General features: G+C 27.2%; 1 protein-coding gene across 2 annotated transcripts; it reads left to right on the top strand.

Annotated features, from left to right (window-relative positions):
• The first annotated feature begins 708 nt into the window (after positions 1-708).
• On the top strand, positions 709-26,316 carry LOC120421057 (putative E3 ubiquitin-protein ligase makorin-4). 2 transcript variants are annotated; one of them, XM_039584201.2, is made up of 4 exons: positions 709-901; positions 1,144-1,523; positions 17,868-18,950; positions 24,863-26,316. In XM_039584201.2, the coding sequence occupies exons 3-4, from the start codon at positions 17,907-17,909 to the stop codon at positions 24,980-24,982; spliced, it is 1,164 nt and encodes a 387-aa protein (XP_039440135.1). In that variant the 5' UTR covers positions 709-901; positions 1,144-1,523; positions 17,868-17,906; the 3' UTR covers positions 24,983-26,316. The 2 variants fall into 2 exon arrangements, with proteins under 2 accessions (XP_039440135.1, XP_039440136.1); XM_039584202.2 differs by having other exon boundaries at positions 709-916.

Below are 26,316 nucleotides of genomic sequence, written 5' to 3'. Positions count from 1 at the left end.
ATCATCAATGTAATGTTAAATGTTATTTATTGTTTCCATAAAAAGTTTCTTCTTATAATAAAAGTAAAAAACTTTTACCGATACAACGATTTTGTTCCAGAAGTGCATGGTAGTATCAAAAACTTTCCAACTTTTAAATTAAAAAGTTTTAACTTTCTACGAATATTCACCAACGCGAACTTTTAATCCAACGAACGATCTTTTTAAATTTAGAGTATTTTTTCTTTGTGTGTACAATTAAAAAAAATCTAAAACATTAAAATTAAAAAAAAAAAACAAGAGAAAGATCAATTAATAGGGTCACGAAAATAATAAAAGTTTGCGTCAGTGACAAAAAATTCAAAAATTTCAACATGAAAGTTGAAATGTTTTTCAGTTTACTTAAACACACTTTTATGGGAATTTTCAGTGCAAGTATGATTACACGAATGTGTGTAATTATCCAGGTAATCATACTTGAACTGAAAAAATCTTACAAGTGTGTAAAAATGAACTGAACTGTGCGTAATGTTGATTCTCAGTGTATGTAATCTTGAAAATTTGATTTCGCAATTGTTTCGTCCAAAACATTTCTACCAAACAGTCAACCCCCTTCTTGTGCAAGGCACAGCCCTATCGAACTCCAACAAAATTCGAGCACTTTTCTTCCTTCTCCCTCTTTCTCTCGGCACTGCTGCACCCGCAACTGTCAAACGACGACGACGAGGAAAAAAGTGACGGAATTTGCAGTCTCGCAGCAGCAGCAGGCCACTTTTTTTCTTCTCTCGCGAGATCGTCGCCAAATTTCGAACGTCGTTCCGTCGTCGTCGCGTTCCGTGGTGGTGGCCACACACATCCGGTTCCCTTCAATTGCGTCGCGCGAACTAGTTTCGGGTGCGATTTCGAAGAATTGAACCAAGAGGTAAGCGAGAGCGAGGTTAGTCTGAAAGTGAGTGTGTGCTGGCCATTTTTGGGGCCAGCAGCAGGTGGTGGACACACGACAAAGGGCAACGGCCCTGTGAGGGGCGCGGGCGAGGGGGAAAGCACTCACCAAAGGGACCATCGACATTTTGACACTTTCCAAGCTTTTGTTGTCGTTTTGCGTTTTTTTTTCGGGGTGGTGAAAATTTGCTCAAATCGCAATTTCTTTTCCTTCTTCCGCAGGATTGTGACGGAACGTGGTCCAACGTGTGTGTCGTTCCGGCGAGGAACAACCTTCGCGAGTGTGTTGTGCAAAAGAAATTTTCGTGAAGAGGGAATAAGAAGACTCGAAAAAAGAGCAGCTGCTGGCCTCTTCTTCTGTTCGAAAAAAGAGAGAAAAAAAAACCTTGGAAGAATTGGCCATCGTCGGACGGACGGAACTGCTTGCGAACGATTGCGACAGGCGGTTGTGTCCTTGGACGAAGAAGCAGCTGCTGCTGCAACTGGTGGGTGGGGAGGGCTCGTCTCGTGTGTGCGAGTTGTGAAGAGATTGTGAGATTGTTTGTTGCAAGAAGAAGAAAAGCCTTCGTCAGCTGAGTTTCTGCAGCCCCCCGTGCAAAATCGTAAGTTTCTGCATCTCTTTCTGCCTGGTCCCGTTTGTTCCGTAACTTGTGTGTGTTTGTGTTTTCTTGTTTGTCCATCTCCAACTTTGTTTGGATTAATTCAAAGTCGAAAAGAAATAGAGAGAAGGAGGGTAGAAAGAAAAACATACAAACACTTTGCTAGTTTAATGCTCTAATGAAAGGGGTAATTTGCTATTTTTTGATCAAGATTGTTTTTTTTTTTAACGGTGTTCAAAACTCGGAAAATAAGTCTCAATCATTTTCAAATCAATTTAATTTACATTTCTAAGTTAATTTCACTCAGATCTTGTCAAAACTGGACCAACTCAAGATTGAGTTTTGGAGGTTTTCTTTTTTGTCCTCGGCATGACCATAAATCACCACAACTTTCAATTTCATGAAGTTTGATATGTCGGATGATACGGTTTCTTGCATATTCCGAAAGTGTCCCCAAGTGGCCCCCGGTAATTGGTTCTGGAATGGCCGATATGGGTCAGGGAAGAACGGCATGACCATTAATTGTTATTTCTTTCAATTTCAACAAGTTTGATACGCAACATGGTGTAGTTTTATCAAAATGGTCAAGTTGGCCGTTTTCCGGATATCCGGGAACCTGGCCAAAACCAATCCAAATGGTTCCGGCGATTTTTTAATTTCTTCTTTCAACTATCATCAAAAATAAAATGCGAAAATATGTAAAAACACAAAACATAATCAGATTTCCGGACGTTCCGGATTTCCGGAACTGGTAGGTAAACCGGAAGTATAGAAAAATATCTGTTGAATTCGACCAGGAGCGACACTAACACCAAATTTTAAAAACTTCTAAAAATCTATTTTTTCGAGCTATGAGCTTTCCATAGTTTTAAAGTTTTATTTGTTTGAATTTCAAGTCTATTTAAAAAAAAAAAATCGCTTCGAATTTAAAGTCAAACTTTGCTTTACTGTAAATTTCTTTCTTTTTATAATTTTTTTTTAACTGTAAAATTATTAAATTTTACAAAGCTATTTTTGGCTTTCTTTTTTAAAATTTTAGAATTTTCTTGAATTTAAATTTTTGAGCTAACAAATTGCAAATTTTACCAAAATTTATTTTCTAGGACTCAAAAAATCTACAATAAAAAAAATTCAATCTTATTTTTTTGAACTTTGTTTTTTTACAGACTTGAAATTTTTTTTTCGAGTTTTTGTTCTTTTTTGATTTTAAATATTATATAATTTTGGACATTTTTAGAATTTTTAAATGTTATAATTTTTTAACTGTTCATATTCAAAAAAAATCCAAATTTTCGAAATTTTGTAATTTGAAACTAAGTATTATGGAATGTCTGATTTTTTAATCTACAATATTCGAATTTTAAAATATTTCAGTTCTTATATTTTCTGATTAAAGATATTATTTTAAATGTAAGACTATCCTTCTAACTTCGAACTAATTTCTGAATTTTCTTACTTTTTGATTTTCTGTTTTTTTTTTTTTTAAATTTGGTTGTCATTTGTAGCTTTAAATTAAAATTAAACTCTATTTTGAATTTTCGGATTTCAAATTGTTATTTAAAAAAAAATCTTATTTTTAAATTGTTAAACTTCAAAAAATCCAATTTTTAGCATTTTCTACTTTTCTTATTTAGCTTAGGGACCATCCACAAACCTCGTGGACACTTTTTTGGAAATATTTTGAGTTTTTGAACCATAGATTTTAAGGTTTTTTAGTCTTCATGCTTAAAATTTTTAATTTTTATACTTTTGATCTCTGAAAATCTGGCATTCCAGAATTTATCAATTTTTGGAAAGGTCCTACTATAACAAAAAAATTTTTTGGTTGTTTTTGAAACCGTTTTGAGTCAAGGGTATTCATAAACACCCAAAAAGCAAAAATGTAAATTTTGTTTATAGGACTTTTAAAAAACGCCAGATTCAGAATTTTTGTTTTTTTTTTCTGATGAAATTTGATGAAAAAAAAATCAAAATCTTAGAATTTATATTTTTTTAGAGTTTTTGAAATCTAGAATATAATAACTTTAGAATTTTCAAGTGTTGTCATTTGTTAACTTTACAAAATTTCCAGATATTCAAATTTTTGTACTTAAAAATTTTAATGTTCAAAACATTTCAAATTTTAGAATCTTAAAATGCCAAAAAAAATTCAATTTAATTTTTTTTATCGATCTGACTTTAAAATCACAAATTAAGAAAAAACTAAATTAAATTTTGTTTTATGGTCAGAATTTTAGAAATCTTATTTTTAAAATATTTTTTGTAAATTTTAGAATTTTTAAATATGCAAATTTTTAAACTGCTAAATTTAAGAAAAAAAAGGTTGTATTTTAAAATTAGAGGAGGTTCTAAAATTTTAGAATTGTAGAATGCCAGATTTTTTCAGTGTCAGATTTCAGATTTTTGAATGGTAAATTTTTTATTTTGTTTTTTTTTTATAATTTTAATTTTAGTATTTTTTTTTCTACATTCGAATTAAAACTTTGCTTAATTTTTTTAAGTTTCCTTTTTTATAATTTCAGACTTTTTTATTTCAGGATTCTCCAAATTTATAATTTTCTAAATCTAGTATTTTATGAAATTAAAGCCTTTTTGTGCTTTTTGGAATTTTAGAATATTGTGATAGTCAGATTTCCGTTGTTTTTTTTTTTTAGTTTTAGAAATTTAGAATTTTACAATGTTTGAATTTTTTAGACATTGTATAATTCTTCAACAATTTCAATTATTTATTTTTTTCGAATTCCTAACTTTCGAATTTACGTATTAAAAAATTTAAGAATGTTGAAATTCTAAAATTTCAGATTTTTAGAACATTTGTGTGTCAGATATTTTTAATTTGCATTTTTTAAAGTTTTTTTTTTTAAATTTTCATATTGCCGAATTTTTTATGTATTTTAATTTCTGATTTTTCAAATTTTAAGATATTTTTTAACCTTTTTTGTAATTCTTGTGTTTAAATCTGACAAATTTCTTACTATTTGATTTTTTTTTAAATTGTTTTTTTAACTCTACATAACTTGGGTAATCTTTTTGAAAGTCTTTTCAGAATTCGCTAACTTTTATATACAGTCCAGACTCGATCATCCGAAGTTTCGAATATCCGAAGTTTTGTATGGGACTTCGGATAATCGAATCACGAAAAAAAATGTTTTTCGTTTTTTATATGTTCTTACATTTAACATCAAATTCGAATTCTGCGACCCCATTTCAGTCAAATTTGAAGATATTTTATTGCCTTCAAAACTGAAAAATGCATTTTTTCAATATTTCATCACCGCCGTTTTGGACGCCATCTTGGATTTGAAAGTTCTTAATCATTTTCGAGTACACTCAACCCCCGGTGGTTGGTCACTTTTTCGTTTGTCACTTTTTAGTTTGACTTTGACCAACCAACGGGGGTTGGTCAAAGTCAAACTAAAAAGTGTCGAAATGTCACTTTTCACACGGCGCTCACGCACACTATCAAAGCAAGCGTTTGGTAGTGTGTGTAAACTCCGTGTAAAAGGGGTGTCAAACTAAAAAGCAAAGGTTTCAAGATTTCATTCCCATGAGCATCCATCGAAAAATATTTGGACGAAAAAATGCTATCCACACTACAATTGGCTGTGAAAGAACGTAGTTTAATACAGTGGAACCCATGTATACAAGTTGATTAATTTAGAACTTTAGATTGCATTATTCATCTACAGATCTATATCAAGCTATAGAACTATCAAATAAGAAATGAGAAGAAAAATTCTTGAATTAACTATTACTCGAAACTAGAACATACTCACCATCCAACTTCAAGCGAAACTCACTTGAGAATGGCGTGGAGTAATTCCCTTACCCCCTTAAAAAAGTGGAACAGCAACACTTCTGAAACTGGCAAATCTGTCGTGTGAAAATGCCACTGAAGTGAAAATTAAGGTTGTTTCAAACCCGGAAGCATTCAACAATCCAATATCAGTACATTTCCGGGCGTGAGATTGAGCTTAACATCTTCTTTTCAATGGCCAGACCTACTGTGCAAAAGTTAGCTGAAAAGATGATTCGTTGAAAAGACTTCAGGCGGGGCCAGACTGTAAAACTGTTTCAGCATAAACCAAGTCTGATACAAACTATGCTTTTTCGAAATTTCGCTGCCGGCCAGCGGCAAATTACCCTACTCTGACCAATCAAACTCCCCCAACAGTTTATGGATGGCTCTCTTTTATTTTTATTTTCTCTTGAAGTGTGTTTTATACTAAATGATATTCAACAGTGACTGCTGACTGCTGCATTTCGAGCTTTCTATTGTGTAACGCACAACTAGACGGGGTTGCTATTTATATGGAGATTATTTTTTATTTTTTATTTTTCGATTTCCTATGCTGTCCGGTTCGCAATTCATTCAGCAAGCTAGCCAGCCAGCCAACCAGTCAGTAGTGGCGACAAGGTTGGCTTTATTGAATGGTGTTGTTGTTGTTGTTGTGTGTGCAATCTGCAGCTTTATGCGTTTGGATATGGTTTGCGTTGGAAATAGCATACTTGTGATGGGAACAGGGTTGTAGTTTTGCGTAGTATTATTTTATATTATATATTAATGCTGGTACAACCTTTTTTAAAAGTTTTTTTCACCGACAAACTCAAAAATACAAAACTGAACAACAAGTTTGCCAAAAAATACAATGTATGATACTGTCAAACTGGTAAAAAAAAATACAAAGATTGTACAAAATCAACACAATTAACAAAAAAACTCGCCCAGGTTCAGCACACTAGCTTTCATCTGCATTCAGAAGAATCGAAATTGGATATATGGGAGCTGAGAACGGCGCGACACAAAATTTTGCAAAATTTTACCACATACGAACATCACTCGACCTCCACGGAATTTATTTTCTCAAAATTCGAGGGTTGGAGATAGACGAGTTCTGTCAAGGTGAATCGATAGAGCGTCGAAAATCGATGCAGTGTGATTTTTTGACGATTTTTCCGATTAAAATTCATGCTGAATCGACATATTTACGAAGCTGGAAATGACGTCCAGCCTTAAAGTAAAACCTATACCTTTCTTTAGTAAGAAAGGCAAAAAACAAAAAAAAAACTGACTGTCAAAATTTATAAAATTGTAAAATTTTGGATGATATGTTCAACTATGCAAATTTTATCAATTTTGATAATTTGGTCAATTTTGTATATATTCAGGGTTGTTACGGACGGCGCGGATCGCGCGGATGGCGCGGATGGCGCGTATCGCGCGGATCTGGCGCGGATTTGCTGGCTAATTTTGTTCAGGCGCGGATTTCGCGCGGATAGCAATTTTCATAAATAAAATAATTGAGAACGATAGAATTTCTTCAAGTTACAAAGGAAAATATTATAAGCAATTAAATAAATTCAATCTTTTTCTTTGAGTGCAAAAACATCAATTTCTATGAAGTTGTTAATGAAGAAAATTTTCTTCTGAAAATTATTCATTGTTTTTTTCTTAATACGAATCTTCAAAATAATCTTCAAGGAGCGTTAATTTTTCAAAATGTATTGAGATTTCTTATATAAATTTTACATAACATTACAACTCATAATTTTTGTTAACATTTGCTTACCTGGTTTAAATATTTTTCTACAATTATTCACATGATACATTTAAATTTTATCTTCTGACTCATATTTTAAACTTTTTCCAAAGATTTAGACATAAGGATGTACTTAAATGATTCTTAGGGTATGTTCCGGATGGGATTTAACCCTTAGATTTTTTTTTGATCGGTACAGGGTTCCAAAGTTTCCAAGGAATTTTTTAATATAGCATACAATAAATATTGAGTGAGCATATTAATTACAATTTCAAAATTACAAAATTCGAAAAATTACAGAATTTCAAAAAGCTTTAGATCTTTTTAGATTTTTTAAGTTTTTTCAATCTTAAATTTAAATTTTGAAATTTGTGGTATTAAAAATTGAAAGATTCTGTTGCCACTCTGATTTGGGTAGAATTGGTTCTACTCCCCCCGGGTGGCAGTGCGTGGCCGAATGGTTACGCTGTCCGCTTTGTAAGCGGATGATTCTGGGTTTGATTCCCATCTGCTGCAACCTTCCATCGGATGAGGAAGTAAAATGTCGGTTCCGGCCTTGGTTGTTAGGCCGTTAAGTCATTCCAGGTGTAGGAGTTGTCTCCATGCCATAAGTACAAACAACACACCAAACCAAGCCTACTCCGGTGGAATCACTGGCGGCGGTTGGACTCGCAATCCAAAGGTCGTCAGTTCAAACACTGGGGTGGAAGGTTCCTTGGAGTAGAAAGAGGTTTGGGTGCTCTCCCCATTCAAGCCTTCGGAATCCTAGATTCGAGCAGAAACTTGCAATAGAGACCACAAAAGACCCGGGGTCGTTTTTTTGGTTCTACTCCCAATTATCAAAACATGACGAAATCCACTTAGCAATCTGCTAAAATCTCCGTCTAACATTGAAAATTTCAGAATTTACATATTCAATTAAACAAAAAAAATAGAATTCATAAATTTAAATTGCCAAATCTTGCAGACTCAAAAACGCAAAAAGAAATATGAATTCTCACATTGAAAAATTACAAAAAAAAAATTAACATGGATTTTTTAAGTTCTTAATTTTTTAATTTTTTAAGAAAGTTCTTAAGTTATTAATTTATAAAATTATTTAATTATTTATTTATTAAATAATTAAATTATTTAGTTATTAAATTAAAAAAATTATTAAATTATTAAATTATTAAATTATTAAATTATTAAATTATTAAATTATTAAATTATTAAATTATTAAATTATTAAATTACAGGGTTGTTACGAAAAAGTCGAAGAAAAATCCGCGCCAGATCCGCGCCGACCCCAAAACCCAATCCGCGCGAAATCCGCGCCATATAAAAAAATCGCGACAAACATAGAAGAGAGTAACATAATGAATAAAATTTTAAACGAAAAAAGAATAATACAGAAAGCATTACTGATCCGTTGATCAGTTGTGGATTCATATCCCACCTGCACCAAGTGGAATCTTTTCTGCCATTTCTGAAACAATATTAGCAATTTTTTGTAACACTTTAAATATCGTTGCTTTAAAAACAAATTTAGGAAAAAAATTAAATACAAAAATTAAAAAAAATTAAAACCCTAAAATAAATTACCAAATAATAAAATATAGGGACTTGATAATTTTCACCAAATTTTCTTCTTAAACTTTCTCTAAACTAAAATATGACTCCGAAAATGATTCGAACTAAGAAAATGGCAAAAAAACAATTATTTAATAATTTAATAATTTAATAATCAAATAATAAAATAACTTAATAATTTAATAACTAAATAACTAAATAATTAAATAATTTAATAATTTAATAATTTAATAATTTAATAATTTAATAATTTAATAATTTAATAATTTAATAATTTAATAATTTAATAATTTAATAATTTAATAATTTAATAATTTAATAATTTAATAATTTAATAATTTAATAATTTAATAATTTAATAATTTAATAATTTAATAATTTAATAATTTAATAATTTAATAATTTAATAATTTAATAATTTAATAATTTAATAATTTAATAATTTAATAATTTAATAATTTAATAATTTAATAATTTAATAATTTAATAATTTAATAATTTAATAATTTAATAATTTAATAATTTAATAATTTAATAATTTAATAATTTAATAATTTATTAATTTAATAATTTAATAATTTAATAATTTAATAATTTAATAATTTATTAATTTAATAATTTAATAATTTAATAATTTAATAATTTAATAATTTAATAATTTAATAATTTAATAATTTAATAATTTAATAATTTAATAATTTAATAATTTAATAATTTAATAATTTAATAATTTAATAATTTAATAATTTAATAATTTAATAATTTAATAATTTAATAATTTAATAATTTAATAATTTAATAATTTAATAATTTAATAATTTAATAATTTAATAATTTAATAATTTAATAATTTAATAATTTAATAATTTAATAATTTAATAATTTAATAATTTAATAATTTAATAATTTAATAATTTAATAATTTAATAATTTAATAATTTAATAATTTAATAATTTAATAATTTAATAATTTAATAATTTAATAATTTAATAATTTAATAATTTAATAATTTAATAATTTAATAATTTAATAATTTAATAATTTAATAATTTAATAATTTAATAATTTAATAATTTAATAATTTAATAATTTAATAATTTAATAATTTAATAATTTAATAATTTAATAATTTAATAATTTAATAATTTAATAATTTAATAATTTAATAATTTAATAATTTAATAATTTAATAATTTAATAATTTAATAATTTAATAATTTAATAATTTAATAATTTAATAATTTAATAATTTAATAATTTAATAATTTAATAATTTAATAATTTAATAATTTAATAATTTAATAATTTAATAATTTAATAATTTAATAATTTAATAATTTAATAATTTAATAATTTAAAAATTTAATAATTTAATAATTTAATAATTTAATAAATTAATAATTTAATAATTTAATAATTTAATAATTTAATAATTTAATAATTTAATAATTTAATAATTTAATAATTTAATAATTTAATAATTTAATAATTTAATAATTTAATAATTTAATAATTTAATAATTTAATAATTTAATAATTTAAAAATTTAATAATTTAATAATTTAATAATTTCATAATTGAATAATTGAATAATTGAATAATTTAATAATTTATTAATTTAATAATTTAATTTATTTAATAATGTAATAATTTAATAATTTAATAATAAAATAATTTAAAAATTTAATAATTTAATAATTTAATAATTTAATAATTTAATAATTAAATAATTAAATAATTCAATAATTAAATAATTTAATAATTTAATAATTTAATAATTTAATAATTTAATAATTAAATAATTTAATAATTTAATAATTTAATAATTTAATAATTTAATAATTTAATAATTTAATAATTTAATAATTTAATAATTTAATAATTTAATAATTTAATAATTTAATAATTTAATAATTTAATAATTTAATAATTTAATAATTTAATAATTTAATAATTTAATAATTTAATAATTTAATAATTTAATAATTTAATAATTTAATAATTTAATAATTTAATAATTTAATAATTTAATAATTAAATAATTAAATAATTTAATAGTTTAATAATTTAATAATTTAATAATTTAATAATTTAATAATTTAATAATTTAATAATTTAATAATTTAATAATTTAATAATTTAATAATTTAATAATTTAATAGTTTAATTATTTAATAATTTAATAATTTAATAATTTAATAATTTAATAATTTAATAATTTGATAATTTAATAATTTAATAATTTAATAATTTAATAATTTAATAATTTAATAATTTAATAATTTAATAATTTAATAATTTAATAATTTAATAATTTAATAATTTAATAATTTAATAATTTAATAATTTAATAATTTAATAATTTAATAATTTAATAATTTAATAATTTAATAATTTAATAATTTAATAATTTAATAATTTAATAATTTAATAATTTAATAATTTAATAATTTAATAATTTAATAATTTAATAATTTAATAATTTAATAATTTAATAATTTAATAATTTAATAATTTAATAATTTAATAATTTAATAATTTTTTTAATTTAATAACTAAATAATTTAATTATTTAATAAATAAATAATTAAATAATTTTATAAATTAATAACTTAAGAACTTTCTTAAAAAATTAAAAAATTAAGAACTTAAAAAATCCATGTTAATTTTTTTTTTGTAATTTTTCAATGTGAGAATTCATATTTCTTTTTGCGTTTTTGAGTCTGCAAGATTTGGCAATTTAAATTTATGAATTCTATTTTTTTTGTTTAATTGAATATGTAAATTCTGAAATTTTCAATGTTAGACGGAGATTTTAGCAGATTGCTAAGTGGATTTCGTCATGTTTTGATAATTGGGAGTAGAACCAAAAAAACGACCCCGGGTCTTTTGTGGTCTCTATTGCAAGTTTCTGCTCGAATCTAGGATTCCGAAGGCTTGAATGGGGAGAGCACCCAAACCTCTTTCTACTCCAAGGAACCTTCCACCCCAGTGTTTGAACTGACGACCTTTGGATTGCGAGTCCAACCGCCGCCAGTGATTCCACCGGAGTAGGCTTGGTTTGGTGTGTTGTTTGTACTTATGGCATGGAGACAACTCCTACACCTGGAATGACTTAACGGCCTAACAACCAAGGCCGGAACCGACATTTTACTTCCTCATCCGATGGAAGGTTGCAGCAGATGGGAATCAAACCCAGAATCATCCGCTTACAAAGCGGACAGCGTAACCATTCGGCCACGCACTGCCACCCGGGGGGAGTAGAACCAATTCTACCCAAATCAGAGTGGCAACAGAATCTTTCAATTTTTAATACCACAAATTTCAAAATTTAAATTTAAGATTGAAAAAACTTAAAAAATCTAAAAAGATCTAAAGCTTTTTGAAATTCTGTAATTTTTCGAATTTTGTAATTTTGAAATTGTAATTAATATGCTCACTCAATATTTATTGTATGCTATATTAAAAAATTCCTTGGAAACTTTGGAACCCTGTACCGATCAAAAAAAAATCTAAGGGTTAAATCCCATCCGGAACATACCCTAAGAATCATTTAAGTACATCCTTATGTCTAAATCTTTGGAAAAAGTTTAAAATATTAGTCAGAAGATAAAATTTAAATGTATCATGTGAATAATTGTAGAAAAATATTTAAACCAGGTAAGCAAATGTTAACAAAAATTATGAGTTGTAATGTTATGTAAAATTTATATAAGAAATCTCAATACATTTTGAAAAATTAACGCTCCTTGAAGATTATTTTGAAGATTCGTATTAAGAAAAAAACAATGAATAATTTTCAGAAGAAAATTTTCTTCATTAACAACTTCATAGAAATTGATGTTTTTGCACTCAAAGAAAAAGATTGAATTTATTTAATTGCTTATAATATTTTCCTTTGTAACTTGAAGAAATTCTATCGTTCTCAATTATTTTATTTATGAAAATTGCTATCCGCGCGAAATCCGCGCCTGAACAAAATTAGCCAGCAAATCCGCGCCAGATCCGCGCGATACGCGCCATCCGCGCCATCCGCGCGATCCGCGCCGTCCGTAACAACCCTGAAATTATTAAATTATTAAATTATTAAATTATTAAATTATTAAATTATTAAATTATTAAATTATTAAATTATTAAATTATTAAATTATTAAATTATTAAATTATTAAATTATTAAATTATTAAATTATTAAATTATTAAATTATTAAATTATTAAATTATTAAATTATTAAATTATTAAATTATTAAATTATTAAATTATTAAATTATTAAATTATTAAATTATTAAATTATTAAATTATTAAATTATTAAATTATTAAATAATTTAATTATTAAATTATTAAATTATTTAATTATCAAATTATTAAATTATTAAATTATTAAATTATTAAATTATTAAATTATTAAATAATTAAACTATTAAATTATTAAATTATTAAATTATTAAATTATTAAATTATTAAATTATTAAATTATTAAATTATTAAATTATTAAATTATTAAATTATTAAATTATTAAATTATTAAACTATAAAATTATTTAATTATTTAATTATTAAATTATTAAATTATTAAATTATTAAATTATTAAATTATTAAATTATTAAATTATTAAATTATTAAATTATTAAATTATTAAATTATTAAATTATTAAATTATTAAATTATTAAATTATTAAATTATTAAATTATTAAATTATTAAATTATTAAATTATTAAATTATTAAATTATTAAATTATTAAATTATTAAATTATTAAATTATTAAATTATTAAATTATTTAATTATTAAATTATTAAATTATTAAATTATTAAATTATTAAATTATTTAATTATTGAATTATTTAATTATTTAATTATTAAATTATTAAATTATTAAATTATTAAATTATTAAATTTTTAAATTATTTTATTATTAAATTATTAAATTATTACATTATTAAATAAATTAAATTATTAAATTAATAAATTATTAAATTATTAAATTATTCAATTATTCAATTATGAAATTATTAAATTATTAAATTATTAAATTTTTAAATTATTAAATTATTAAATTATTAAATTATTAAATTATTAAATTATTAAATTATTAAATTATTAAATTATTAAATTATTAAATTATTAAATTATTAAATTATTAAATTATTAAATTATTAAATTATTAAATTATTAATTTATTAAATTATTAAATTATTAAATTATTAAATTATTAAATTATTAAATTATTAAATTATTAAATTATTAAATTATTAAATTATTAAATTATTAAATTATTAAATTATTAAATTATTAAATTATTAAATTATTAAATTATTAAATTATTAAATTATTAAATTATTAAATTATTAAATTATTAAATTATTAAATTATTAAATTATTAAATTATTAAATTATTAAATTATTAAATTATTAAATTATTAAATTATTAAATTATTAAATTATTAAATTATTAAATTATTAAATTATTAAATTATTAAATTATTAAATTATTAAATTATTAAATTATTAAATTATTAAATTATTAAATTATTAAATTATTAAATTATTAAATTATTAAATTATTAAATTATTAAATTATTAAATTATTAAATTATTAAATTATTAAATTATTAAATTATTAAATTATTAAATTATTAAATTATTAAATTATTAAATTATTAAATTATTAAATTATTAAATTATTAAATTATTAAATTATTAAATTATTAAATTATTAAATTATTAAATTATTAAATTATTAAATTATTAAATTATTAAATTATTAAATTATTAAATTATTAAATTATTAAATTATTAAATTATTAAATTATTAAATTATTAAATTATTAAATTATTAAATTATTAAATTATTAAATTATTAAATTATTAAATTATTAAATTATTAAATTATTAAATTATTAAATTATTAAATTATTAAATTAATAAATTATTAAATTATTAAATTATTAAATTATTAAATTATTAAATTAATAAATTATTAAATTATTAAATTATTAAATTATTAAATTATTAAATTATTAAATTATTAAATTATTAAATTATTAAATTATTAAATTATTAAATTATTAAATTATTAAATTATTAAATTATTAAATTATTAAATTATTAAATTATTAAATTATTAAATTATTAAATTATTAAATTATTAAATTATTAAATTATTAAATTATTAAATTATTAAATTATTAAATTATTAAATTATTAAATTATTAAATTATTAAATTATTAAATTATTAAATTATTAAATTATTAAATTATTAAATTATTAAATTATTAAATTATTAAATTATTAAATTATTAAATTATTAAATTATTAAATTATTTAATTATTTAGTTATTTAGTTATTAAATTATTAAGTTATTTTATTATTTGATTATTAAATTATTAAATTATTAAATAATTGTTTTTTTGCCATTTTCTTAGTTCGAATCATTTTCGGAGTCATATTTTAGTTTAGAGAAAGTTTAAGAAGAAAATTTGGTGAAAATTATCAAGTCCCTATATTTTATTATTTGGTAATTTATTTTAGGGTTTTAATTTTTTTTAATTTTTGTATTTAATTTTTTTCCTAAATTTGTTTTTAAAGCAACGATATTTAAAGTGTTACAAAAAATTGCTAATATTGTTTCAGAAATGGCAGAAAAGATTCCACTTGGTGCAGGTGGGATATGAATCCACAACTGATCAACGGATCAGTAATGCTTTCTGTATTATTCTTTTTTCGTTTAAAATTTTATTCATTATGTTACTCTCTTCTATGTTTGTCGCGATTTTTTTATATGGCGCGGATTTCGCGCGGATTGGGTTTTGGGGTCGGCGCGGATCTGGCGCGGATTTTTCTTCGACTTTTTCGTAACAACCCTGTATATTGTAAACTGTGTTTATTTTGGCAAATTTGTTTTTTTTTGGACAAACTGTAAAAATTTGTCAAGATTGTCAAAATTAAAAAAAATTACAAAATTTTCAGAGCTGACAAAATTGTTAAAAATGAAAGAATTTACTGAATTAACACTTCCATTCGAGCAGTTTTTGCTTTTTTCTACAATGTATTCCGTATGGAAGAACTGTCATTTCAACCACTCGAATCCGGTGCTCCATTGTCAAATTTTGATAATTTGATCAATTTTAATAGTTTGGTCAGTTTTGTAAACACTGTCAATTTAGTAAAAATTCACTATAATTTTCCAAATTGTTTAAATTGACAGAATTGGTCAAAATAGTGAAAATTACCAAATTTAACATAATTGTCTAAATTTAGAAAATTTACATAATTTACAAAATGGTCAAAATTATGTATTATTTTATTGTGTTTTAGACCGTTGCAAATATTTTTCAAAATTCATGTTGCCCCCCCTTTCAAAATCGGTCCGAAAAATCAGGGGGCAAAAAAATTTTTTTTCAAAAAACTTCAAAATTTTAACGAAATTTTGAGTACAATCAGCTAAAAACATTTCAAAAATACATTCCCCTGTGTTTATTAACACTTTTAACATAGTTTACTTAACGTTTAAAAATATTTAAAAAAAAATTAAAATGCCGTTTTTTCGGCGAACAAAAAATCCTCGTCAAAAATAATGTCAACAGGGCAGGTATAAAATGCATTTTAAAACACTTTTTTTTCATTCAAATGTAATTACCATGGCTTGTGATTAAAATTATTAAGCTTTTTTTTTATTTTATTGCCGATGTTTCGATTATCCAAAGTGAAATTTTGACAAGGCCTTCGGATAATCCAGTCTGGACTGTATTTAAAAAAAAAAAATTGAAATCTTGATAGTTTGATCAATTTTAAAAATTTGCCAATTTTGATAATTTTGAAAATTTTGTAAATTCTGTCAATTATGTAAATTTTTCAAATGTGTAAATATCATTTGTTTCAATGTCAAAATGTAATAAATGGTCAAAATTTACGAAATTGACAATCTTTTTAAAATAGACAGAGTTGGTAAAAAATGACATTACAGTCCAGACTCGATTATCCGAAAGCCTCGGATAATCAAAACTTCGGATAATCGAATTACAAATATTTTTTTTCGTTGCCTAATTTTTTTATTGTTGAGCTTATGTATGACCGCTGAACTACGTTAAAGTGATTTAAAACTTTTAAATCCAATATGGCGGTGTTGGAATATGGAAACAATGCATTTTATTATTTAATAGGCAATCAACTATTCAAATTTGACTAAAATGGGGTTGCAGAACTCGAATTTGATGTTTAAAACAAGAAAAAGAAAAAACAATTGTTCGTGATTCGATTATCCGAAGTCCCATACAAACCTTCGGATAATCTTACTTGGTATAATCGAAACTTCGGATAATCGAGGCTTCGGATAATCGAGTCTGGACTGTATTGAAAAAAAAAGTCCAGGTTGGCAAAATTGACAAATTCCAAAATAGTCAAAATTGAAAAAAAAACATTCTAAACTGACAAAATTGGCAAAATTAAAAAAAAATACTTGAATGCGTAAATTTACAAAATAATAAACAAAAACGCAAAAATGACTGACAAAAATAACAAAAACTGTCCTAATTGACAAAATTTACAAAATTGACCAATAAAATAACTGTCAAAATTGTGAAAAATTAGTTAAATTAACAAAATTTAAGAAATGCCAAAATTGGTAACATTTTCAAAATTGTCTATACATTAGCTGTTCGGTAACTGGGCGTTGTTGAGCTGGGCGCTCGATAACTGGGCCGTAGACCAGTTAAAAAGCAGACAAACGTCAAAAAACCAAAACAAACCGAAATGACCGAGGGGTTGGTACGTTGGTAGATGTAAGAATCAAGTTCAATAACAAAAAAAAACTTTTTTCAGGCATTTAACAAACTCCAATTCACAACTAGAAAAAAAGGAGTAAACATGGTAAACAAATTTAAGTTTTTATTTCATGAGGAAAATATTATGCATCGGTGGTCCCCTCGTTATTTTTCGTTCAGCCCAGTTAGCGAGCAGCATTCGGTGACTGGGCTACGTTCTCAGCCCAGTTACCGAACAAGTACTGTATTTACATAACAAATTCCGAATATTAATTAAGAATTATACAAATCCCTAGAATTAAAAGAAATTAAAAAAAACGATTTTTTACTATTTGCGACACTTTAAGAATGAAAAACTGATAAAAACAAGGCATTTAGAAATTATTGACCCACCTTCACGTTCACCAATCGACTACAAATTGTAAACTGAACAACAACTAAATTACAACTTTCTATTTCTCTTCCAGATAACCTCCCGTCACCCTCCGCGAGGAGGCCCCACCACAATGGCCTCATCATCCTCCGCCATCGCCACCGCCGGTCCCTCTTCCCAGCCATCGTCCTCCTCGGCCTCCACTTCCACAAAAGTGTGCAAGTTCTTCAAGCTCGGCACCTGCAGCTACGGATCCACCTGCCGCAATCTGCACACAAACGAACCCACCACATCCGAGGCAGAAGGCACCTCCGCTTCCGCCACCGGTTCGTTCCGAATCGACCCGCTCAAGTGGATCAACGCGCCCGAGTTTGTGCCCAAGGCCAAGTTCGCTCCACCCCCGCAGGAGGTTCCACCCGGGGAGGAGGACGGGGATGGGGGGACGGCGGCGCCGGCGCCGATTTCGTACGCGGCCATCGTCACCATGAACAACAACCACAACGGGCTGGGCATAATCGAGCACTGTCCGGACGGCGGGGACGGCGTCGATTCGTCGCTCTGTCCGTACTACGAGGCCAGCGGGTGCTGTATGCTGGACGGCTGTCCGTACGAGCACGGTGAACTGTGCGAGCTGTGTGGCAAGTTCTGCCTGAATCCGGCCGATCCGGAACAGCGCCGGCAGCACAACGCCGAGTGCATCAAGCAGCACGAGCTGGACATGGAGCACTCGTTTGCGATCCAACGGTCCAAGGACAAGATCTGCGGCATCTGTCTGGAGGTGATCCTGGAGAAGCCGGGCCGGGAGCAACGCTTCGGCATCCTGCCCAACTGCAACCACATCTTCTGCCTCGAGTGCATCCGGACGTGGCGCAAGGCGAAGAACTTTGAGAACAAAATCAAGCGCGGCTGCCCGACCTGTCGCGTCTCGTCCGACTTTGTCTGTCCGAGCATCGTCTGGGTCGAGGGCTCGGACGACAAGGACAAGCTGATCGACGACTACAAGAAGGCGTGCAACACGACGCACTGCAAGCACTTCCAGCAGGGCACCGGCAAGTGTCCGTTCGGGAACAAGTGCTTCTACAAGCACGCCCTGCCAACCGGCCAGCTCGTGGACGTGGGCGGTCCCTCGCGGCAGCAGCAGCAGCAGCAGCCCCAGACGCTGCGCTTCCACCTCCAGGTACGCTTTGTTCTGTTGCGTTTTCTGCGGCCTCATTAGTCGCTGCTGGTTCAGCGACGAAATGAACATTTTTTGTTTCTGTTACTCTGTTTTACGTTTAAACTAACCAACTGAATTTGACGAAGAATTCTCGCGAAAAGAAGAACTTTAAAAACGATTCGTGTTTTAACGAATGAACTCAACGCTGTGAATTAGATAAAACTTTTTTTTTAAACCCCTCGATATTTATTGTATTAGTCCCGTGAACTAACGATCGATCTGACCATGAAATAAAAAGACTGACTTTACAGAAAAACTTTGTTTCTAACTTGAGCAAAGCGTAGCCCTGTCCGGACTTGTCCCCCCCTCCCCAAAGACTCCCCCATTTTGGTGATTTTCAAAGGTAGGTTTTGTTGACTCTTGTGTTGTTTTGAAAAAATGGCTTAATTCGAGCTTACTTTTGAAATTGAGCGTGTCATTTTTAGTTTTTATCTCAGCGGAACAACTAAAAGACAAAACAAAAAAAAACGCTGAAAATGTCAGGAATTTTTTTGTGAACTTTTTCGAATTCCGGTTCTTTTAATCGCGTCATAATTGACGGATTTTCCATGAAAACATAGCGGAAATAATCCAAAAAATTGGAAATAAAAATTAAAAATTTACAAAATTATTTTAAAGAATCAGAAATACCAAAATTGCGAAAATATCTGACAAAACTCACTAAATCTCAAACAGGGACGCCGACTAGTCCAAAATGTTGGGGGGGCACGGTTGTTTTCCGAAATCGATAGGTAAGAGTGGCGATTAGATGTTAAAGTTTCTTGTATATCACGAATTTTAATAATTTTATTACGATTTTTTATCATCCGGAATCCATTTTTTTTTTAAAAAGATAATTTATTAAAACGTGATTGAGAATGTTAATTGAGGGGAATTTTTTATATGTTTGGAAGGCGAATTCATTCTCATTGGCATATTCTCACTTATTTTCTAGAAGTAACAGTCAATTATAAAAAAAATCAGATATTTAGAAATTCAACAATACAAATATTCTAAAAATAAAAACAAAAGTAAAAAGCAAAAATTTAGAACTCCAGAAATTTTTAAATTCAAATACACATTAAAAAAAACATCAATTTTTCAAATCTGCAATTTAGAAAAAAATAATAGATAAACAAAATTCAATATTCCAAAATAAAAAAAAATAATAATTTAAAAAAATTCTAGTGTTAAAAAACTCATGGCTTGAAAATGTTAAGAAATAAAAAAATAAAACAAAAACAGAAATTTAGAAATAACAATAAAATTCAAATCAAATTAAAAGCTCTACAGCATTGCCTTGGCGTTCTCGATTGCGAGATTCCTACTCGAAACTAGGTGTTCGAAGGCTTGATTGTTGAGGCAATTGCAAACCTCTTTTTACACCTTAGCTTCCATCCACCCCGGGATTCGAACTGACGACCTACCAGCGACTCCACCGAGACAGGACCCAGGGAGACGATTCCTACACCTGGACTGAGCTAACGACCTAACCTTTAGGTTAGTCCGGGGCCAACATTTACTTCCCGTCCGACGGAAGACGTGATCAGACAAATCTCGTCTCGAAAAATGCCACCGGGACTGTCTGGGATCGAACCCAGGCCGACTGGGTGAGAGGCAACCACGCTTACCCCTACACCACGGTCCCGGCTTTTAATAGCATCATAATGGACGGATTTTCCTTGAAAACATAGCGGAAAAAATCCAAAAAATTGCAAATAAAAATTAAAAATTTACAAAATTATTAAAAAAAAATCAGAAATATCAAAATTGCGAAATTGTCTGACAAAACTCACTAAATCTCAAAGTGGTCAAAATTTATGAAAATGCAAAAAATAAGCCAAACTTACGAAAATGCCAAAATGACAAAATTATTGACAAAATTGTTAAAAATTATGTAAGAAATACAAAGATTTACATATTTTACAAAAATGTTAAACTGGCATCACTCTCAAAACTTACTATTTTTTTTAATCGAGTTGCACGCACACACTATCACTTTTAATTTCTCCATACAAAAATACTTAAATGCTAAATCGTTTGACAAAACGGACAAAGTTTCAAAAACTTGCTTTTTACAATGAAATTAAATTGCTGTACTGACCAAATAGTCAAAATTGGTCTACATATTTTTTATATTATTCAAATTTGCACAATATGATTATCATTTTTCAGATACTATTCAGGCTCACTCGTATGTGGCATTTGGTATTACATTTCGCATTATTTAGGTGGGATTTTCTTGGGGGGTCATTTCTTCGGGGGATTGAGGGTTACGTTTTGGGGATATTATTGTTTTTTTTCTTCATCTATTTTGGGCATTGGTCATATGAATGGTTTATTGGGTGGGTGGGTGTTAGTGATATTCTCTTTCTCTAGAGGTTTTGCTCGTTTGGTTATTAGTTTTTTTCCAATTTGTCGGATATATGATGTAAGTATCGTCATTATGGACTCAACTGGCATAATTTGCATTTACGATCACTTTACTGTGTACAATTTTTTTGTCTATACTTTACTATTCAGATTACATATATACTATTAGTTGTATTGTTTTTCGATGGTTTGGGTCTTTATGGGTTGTTGTTTTGTCTTTTTGGCTTTTTTGGAGTTATTTTTGGGTTTTTTTATTTTTCTTTGTTTTTTGAACATGACTTTTGGTGCTTATTTAATTTTGGTCTAACGGTTTTGTAGTTGCAGGTAAACATTGTCGACGTTTTTCAAAATTAATTAAAGTTCGGGGCTACCCGTTGCGGTTGGGTAATGTTTGGGGGTTTGTGGGTACATATTTGGAAACTATTTTAGCATTTAATGCCGACGGAACTCCTCTGTCGGCGATGGTTGGCGATTATGGGTCATTTTTTTCTTTAATACGCAAATTATTGTGTGTGGTATATTGTCGATCAGTTAACGAAATGTGTATATAAATTGACTTACTATAATATAATAACTTGTGATTGACAATAATCACACAAAAAATAGCAAAAAAAAAAATTACGCAGTTGCTAAATTTATTTTTATGAATACAAAAATGCTAAAATGACTAATTTTTAAAATTGACAAAAATGATAAAAAATATCGACAATATTGACATAAATGTCAAGATTTAAAAAAAAATAATGAAACACATTTGTCTAAATTTGCAAAACATAAAAATACTTAAATGTTGAAATAATAATGATGTAATTAACAAAATTGATAGAAATACAGAAAGCCTAAATTGTCTGACAAAATAGAAAAAAAATTAAAGATTGTCTAAATTTTTAAAATTTATAAAAATAAAAATTGTTGAAGTTTACATAACATATTTACAAATATGACAAAATTACAACACTGTCGACAAAATTGACATAATTGTCAAAAAATACAGCAAACAAATAATACAGCCATTTACAAAAATGAAACAGACTAAATTTTCGAAATTCACCAAGTTGTCGACTAAACACAAATAACACTGCCAAAGTTGTTTAACATTTACAAAATTGATAACATTGACAAAGTTGACAACATTTTCAAAAATTATCAAAATTGTAAAATAACCAAAAAAAATCATCAAAATTGTAAATATTGACACATTTGGCAGAACTGGCAAAATTGATGAAATTGATAAGTTGCCGAAATTATTAAAACTTTTGCAAAAATTATCAAAATTGACCAAATTATCATCAAATTGACAAACAAACAAAATTTGTCAAACAATCAGATTTGTCAAATTTGTCGAAATGATCGAATTGTTCAAATGGTTAAAATTGACAAATTTATCAAATTTACAAAGTTATCAACATTGTCAAAAGAAACAAAAATGACAAAATTATCAAAATGGTCAAATTGTCAAAATCATTAAAATTGTGATGAACAAATTGACAAAACTGTCATTATGGTTATAATTAACAAAAATGTCAAAATTTAAAATTGACGAAATTATCAAGATTTGAAATAATTGACAAAATGATCAAAAATGTCAAAATTAACAAAATTGTTAAATTTTCGAATCTATCAAAATTGTAGTAATTGAAACTATCAAAATTGACAAAAATTCCAAAACTGTCAAAATTGAAAATGAAAATGGTCAAAGTGGTAAAAATTCTCAAACTGTTCAAATTGTCATTGCAATATTGTCGAATTGTTGAAGTTAATATCTAAATTAGAGAAATAAAACTGTCAAATTGTCGAAATTCCAAAATTATCAAAATTGACAAAATTACTAAACTGTCAAAACTAACAAAAAAAAAAAATATTATAATTGGCAAAATTGTCAAATTGTGGAAATCATAAAAATTATCAAATTTGTGAAAACAATTAAGATTGACGAAAATGACAAATTGTCGTGAAAATTATCACATCGTCAAAATTCTCAAAATGATAATAACTGTTCAAATTATCAAACTAGTCATTATTGTCAAATTTTTGAAATTATCTAAATTTTCAAAATGACCAAAATTATTGAAACTATCAATAATTTCAAAATTGTCAAATTGGTCAGATTAATCAAAACTGTCAAATGGCAAAATTGTCAAATTACCAAACTGACAGATTGTCAAATTTTTTAAATAGGGTCCTAAAGCCTTAAGTAAATTTTTAGGTGCAACGGTAAAATAATACGAAAAAAAACCATTTCTGATCACTTTAATTTTATTTTAATGCAAAAAATTAATTGACAAGACAACATTTTTTTCGATGGATCAACTATGGTCCCCTTGGACGAGCTGTCAAGTAGAACCTTTCTGTCAAGAAGGCCGCGAAGTACATTTTTCAAAATTGATTTAAAAATTCATTTTAAATCCTTTGCATTTTTTTTTAAAGGGTCTTTGTACTCAGAAAAATAAGCTTTATCGTTCTGAACAATAATGTCAAAATTTTCAAATAGTCGTAAAAATGTTCAAATCGTCAAAATTTCCAAAATGATAAGAATTGTCAAAATTTTCAAAATAGTCATCATCGTCAAATTTTAGAAATTATCTAAATTTTCAAAATGATCAAAATTATCGAAACTGTCAAAACAATCACAATTTTCAAAATTGTCAAAATAATCAAAACTGTCATAAATGGCAAAATTTTTAAATGACCGACAAAATTAAAAAAATTAAAATAATCAAAGTTGACAGAATGGCCAAAATTTAAAATTATCAAAACTGTTAAAAAAATTCAACAAAATTTACAAAATAGCCACAATTAATAAAATTTACAAAAAATACAAAATTAGAAATAATTGGTCAAAACTGACCTTGCAGAGATTAAAAACCATGAGTTGACAATATCTTGGAAGCAATAATGTCCATTGTTGAGAAAATTACCTTTCGTCGAATTAAAAAAAACCAACTCTAAAATCGCAGTTAGGTATTTTGCAAAGACATTAATTTTTCGACAACTGTTTTGAACTGTCTAAATCTGAGCACATTTCACTTCATTCCTAATGATTTTTGTTGTAAAAACTCAATGTGAGTTCTATTTTGGTAAAACTGAGCTCTTTTGAATGACCGTGTACATGAAAAATTACACGCTTACACGGTTACTTAGCTATGGGTTAATTTTACTCTATTTCGTTGAATTCGTTTAATTTACCCAAATCTGACTTTTGTCCCCCTTTCCATACTTATAAGTACACTTCCATTCAAAATCACTCAGTTTTCGTCTTAACCGTACCCAGCTCTGAGTAGGTTACTAACTTACTCATTTCTGAGTAAGTTCGGTTTTGACGATAACTGAGTGCTTTTGGATGCGCGTGTGCGTGAGACACCAAATTGACTTGACAGTTGTTTGTTTTAATGACTACACTCTCGTAAAAGAATAGCCATATTTTAGCTTCATGGAAATATCAACCATATTTTTCGCAGTGGGTCTTCGACGACCTTTTTGGATAAAATACTTTTCAAAAGCTAACCTTTCTTTCGCCGCAGGACTTTTTCCGCGAGTTCATCAACCAGCGGCACATGCTGGTGGACGACTTTGTGTCCCATTTCTTCTCGGACAGCGAAGATTCGGAGCTGTCGGAAATCTACGACTACTATGACATTTAGTTGCTCGGCGGCGGCCCCTCTCCGGATCCTGCCCGTCATGTCAGCCTCGGCAGCAGCAGCACCAGCGGCTTCGGGAACATCAACATCAACAATGGTAATACAATGCAAATGGCGGCATTCCAAGCGCACCAAAATGGCGTCGCCGTCTCGTGCAGAACCCAACAACAACAACCAATTGTACACTACTACTACCAATACTTTGTCTATTTGCATGCCACGCCCATGCGCTCCTTGCCCTCGAGCATGTGTAATCGTTAGAAAGGGGGGCGGATCGCAGTAGGCATCGCTTGGCGGCGTGCCTCTAACCTCAAACTTTGTGTCACCCCAGCACCACTCACATCTCTTTGTGTGCACGTCAAAAAAAGGCAAAGAGATGTGAGACGCTATGATAGTATTTTTTCTCTTCAAAATGGCGTCTTGGCCATCAATTTTCTGTGTATTCGTGTGAGTGTTTCAAAATATGTAATAGTTCAAAAGCCAATTCATATACACCGTCGAAAAAAAAATGAGAATATCTGCAACCTAACTTCGATATCATTGTTTATAGCGAGCAAAAAAATAGTAAACAAATAAATTTAAAAAATAACGAGCAAACAAAAAAACAATCGATTGACCCAAACCAAAAACTACTTGACGCATGTTAATTTTCAATAATTTGTCTACATTCTAAAAATAACTTAGTATTAGAACCCATCCCGTTGGAAGAAAAAACCGTGTTAAAATAGTCGCCATCTTTAATTGTTTACTAATCTCCTTGCCTTCCTCTCACGAGCAACAACAACTTAGTTCAATTTGTAAGTTTAGTTTAGAGCAATTTTTTTTTCGTTCGTAAATTCGCGTGTACCTGATGACTTCAAACCACCTTGGCGAGAGGGTGGTGGTGGCTCTTGACCCTACACGACTTTCCCCTTTCAAAAAAAAAAAAAAAAACTTTTCAGCCTAAAAAAGAGAGTAAATTTAGCCTCAGCTTGACCGCGCGATGCAAGCAAAGCTTAAGTTTAGTTTTTCTTCTTTTTCGGGCATTTAGAAGTTAATTTCATTTAATTTAAGGTGAAAAAATAAAAATCGAAGAAAAAATGGGTCATCGATTCTGAAAACGCATGCCACGTAACAAAAAAAAATACACACTCAAAGAAACACGCCGCCAGAGCTTTACAGAAATGGGAGAAAACAATACAGATTTAGTGAAATAAAATACTACACATACTAACGGAAATATCAACTGGTTCGACAACTTTCTACAAACACGGAATGTATTTCAGTGCAGTGCAGTGAAAGCATAATATTTTTTTTAGTGTTTTAATTTGAATCTTTTTACGCTTTACTTATTTTAA

Source organism: Culex pipiens, chromosome 1 (genome assembly GCF_016801865.2).
Source record: "Culex pipiens pallens isolate TS chromosome 1, TS_CPP_V2, whole genome shotgun sequence".
Taxonomy (NCBI): domain Eukaryota; kingdom Metazoa; phylum Arthropoda; class Insecta; order Diptera; family Culicidae; genus Culex; species Culex pipiens.
This window is presented reverse-complemented; position numbering and strand designations above follow the sequence as displayed.

Excerpts from the sequence above, each read along its gene's own strand:
- LOC120421057 (XM_039584201.2), top strand. The coding sequence starts at position 17,907 with ATGGCCTCATCATCCTCCGCCATCGCCACCGCCGGTCCCTCTTCCCAG. Across the intron at positions 18,951-24,862 it reads CGCTGCGCTTCCACCTCCAG|GACTTTTTCCGCGAGTTCAT; the intron begins GTACGCTTTGTT and ends CTTTCGCCGCAG.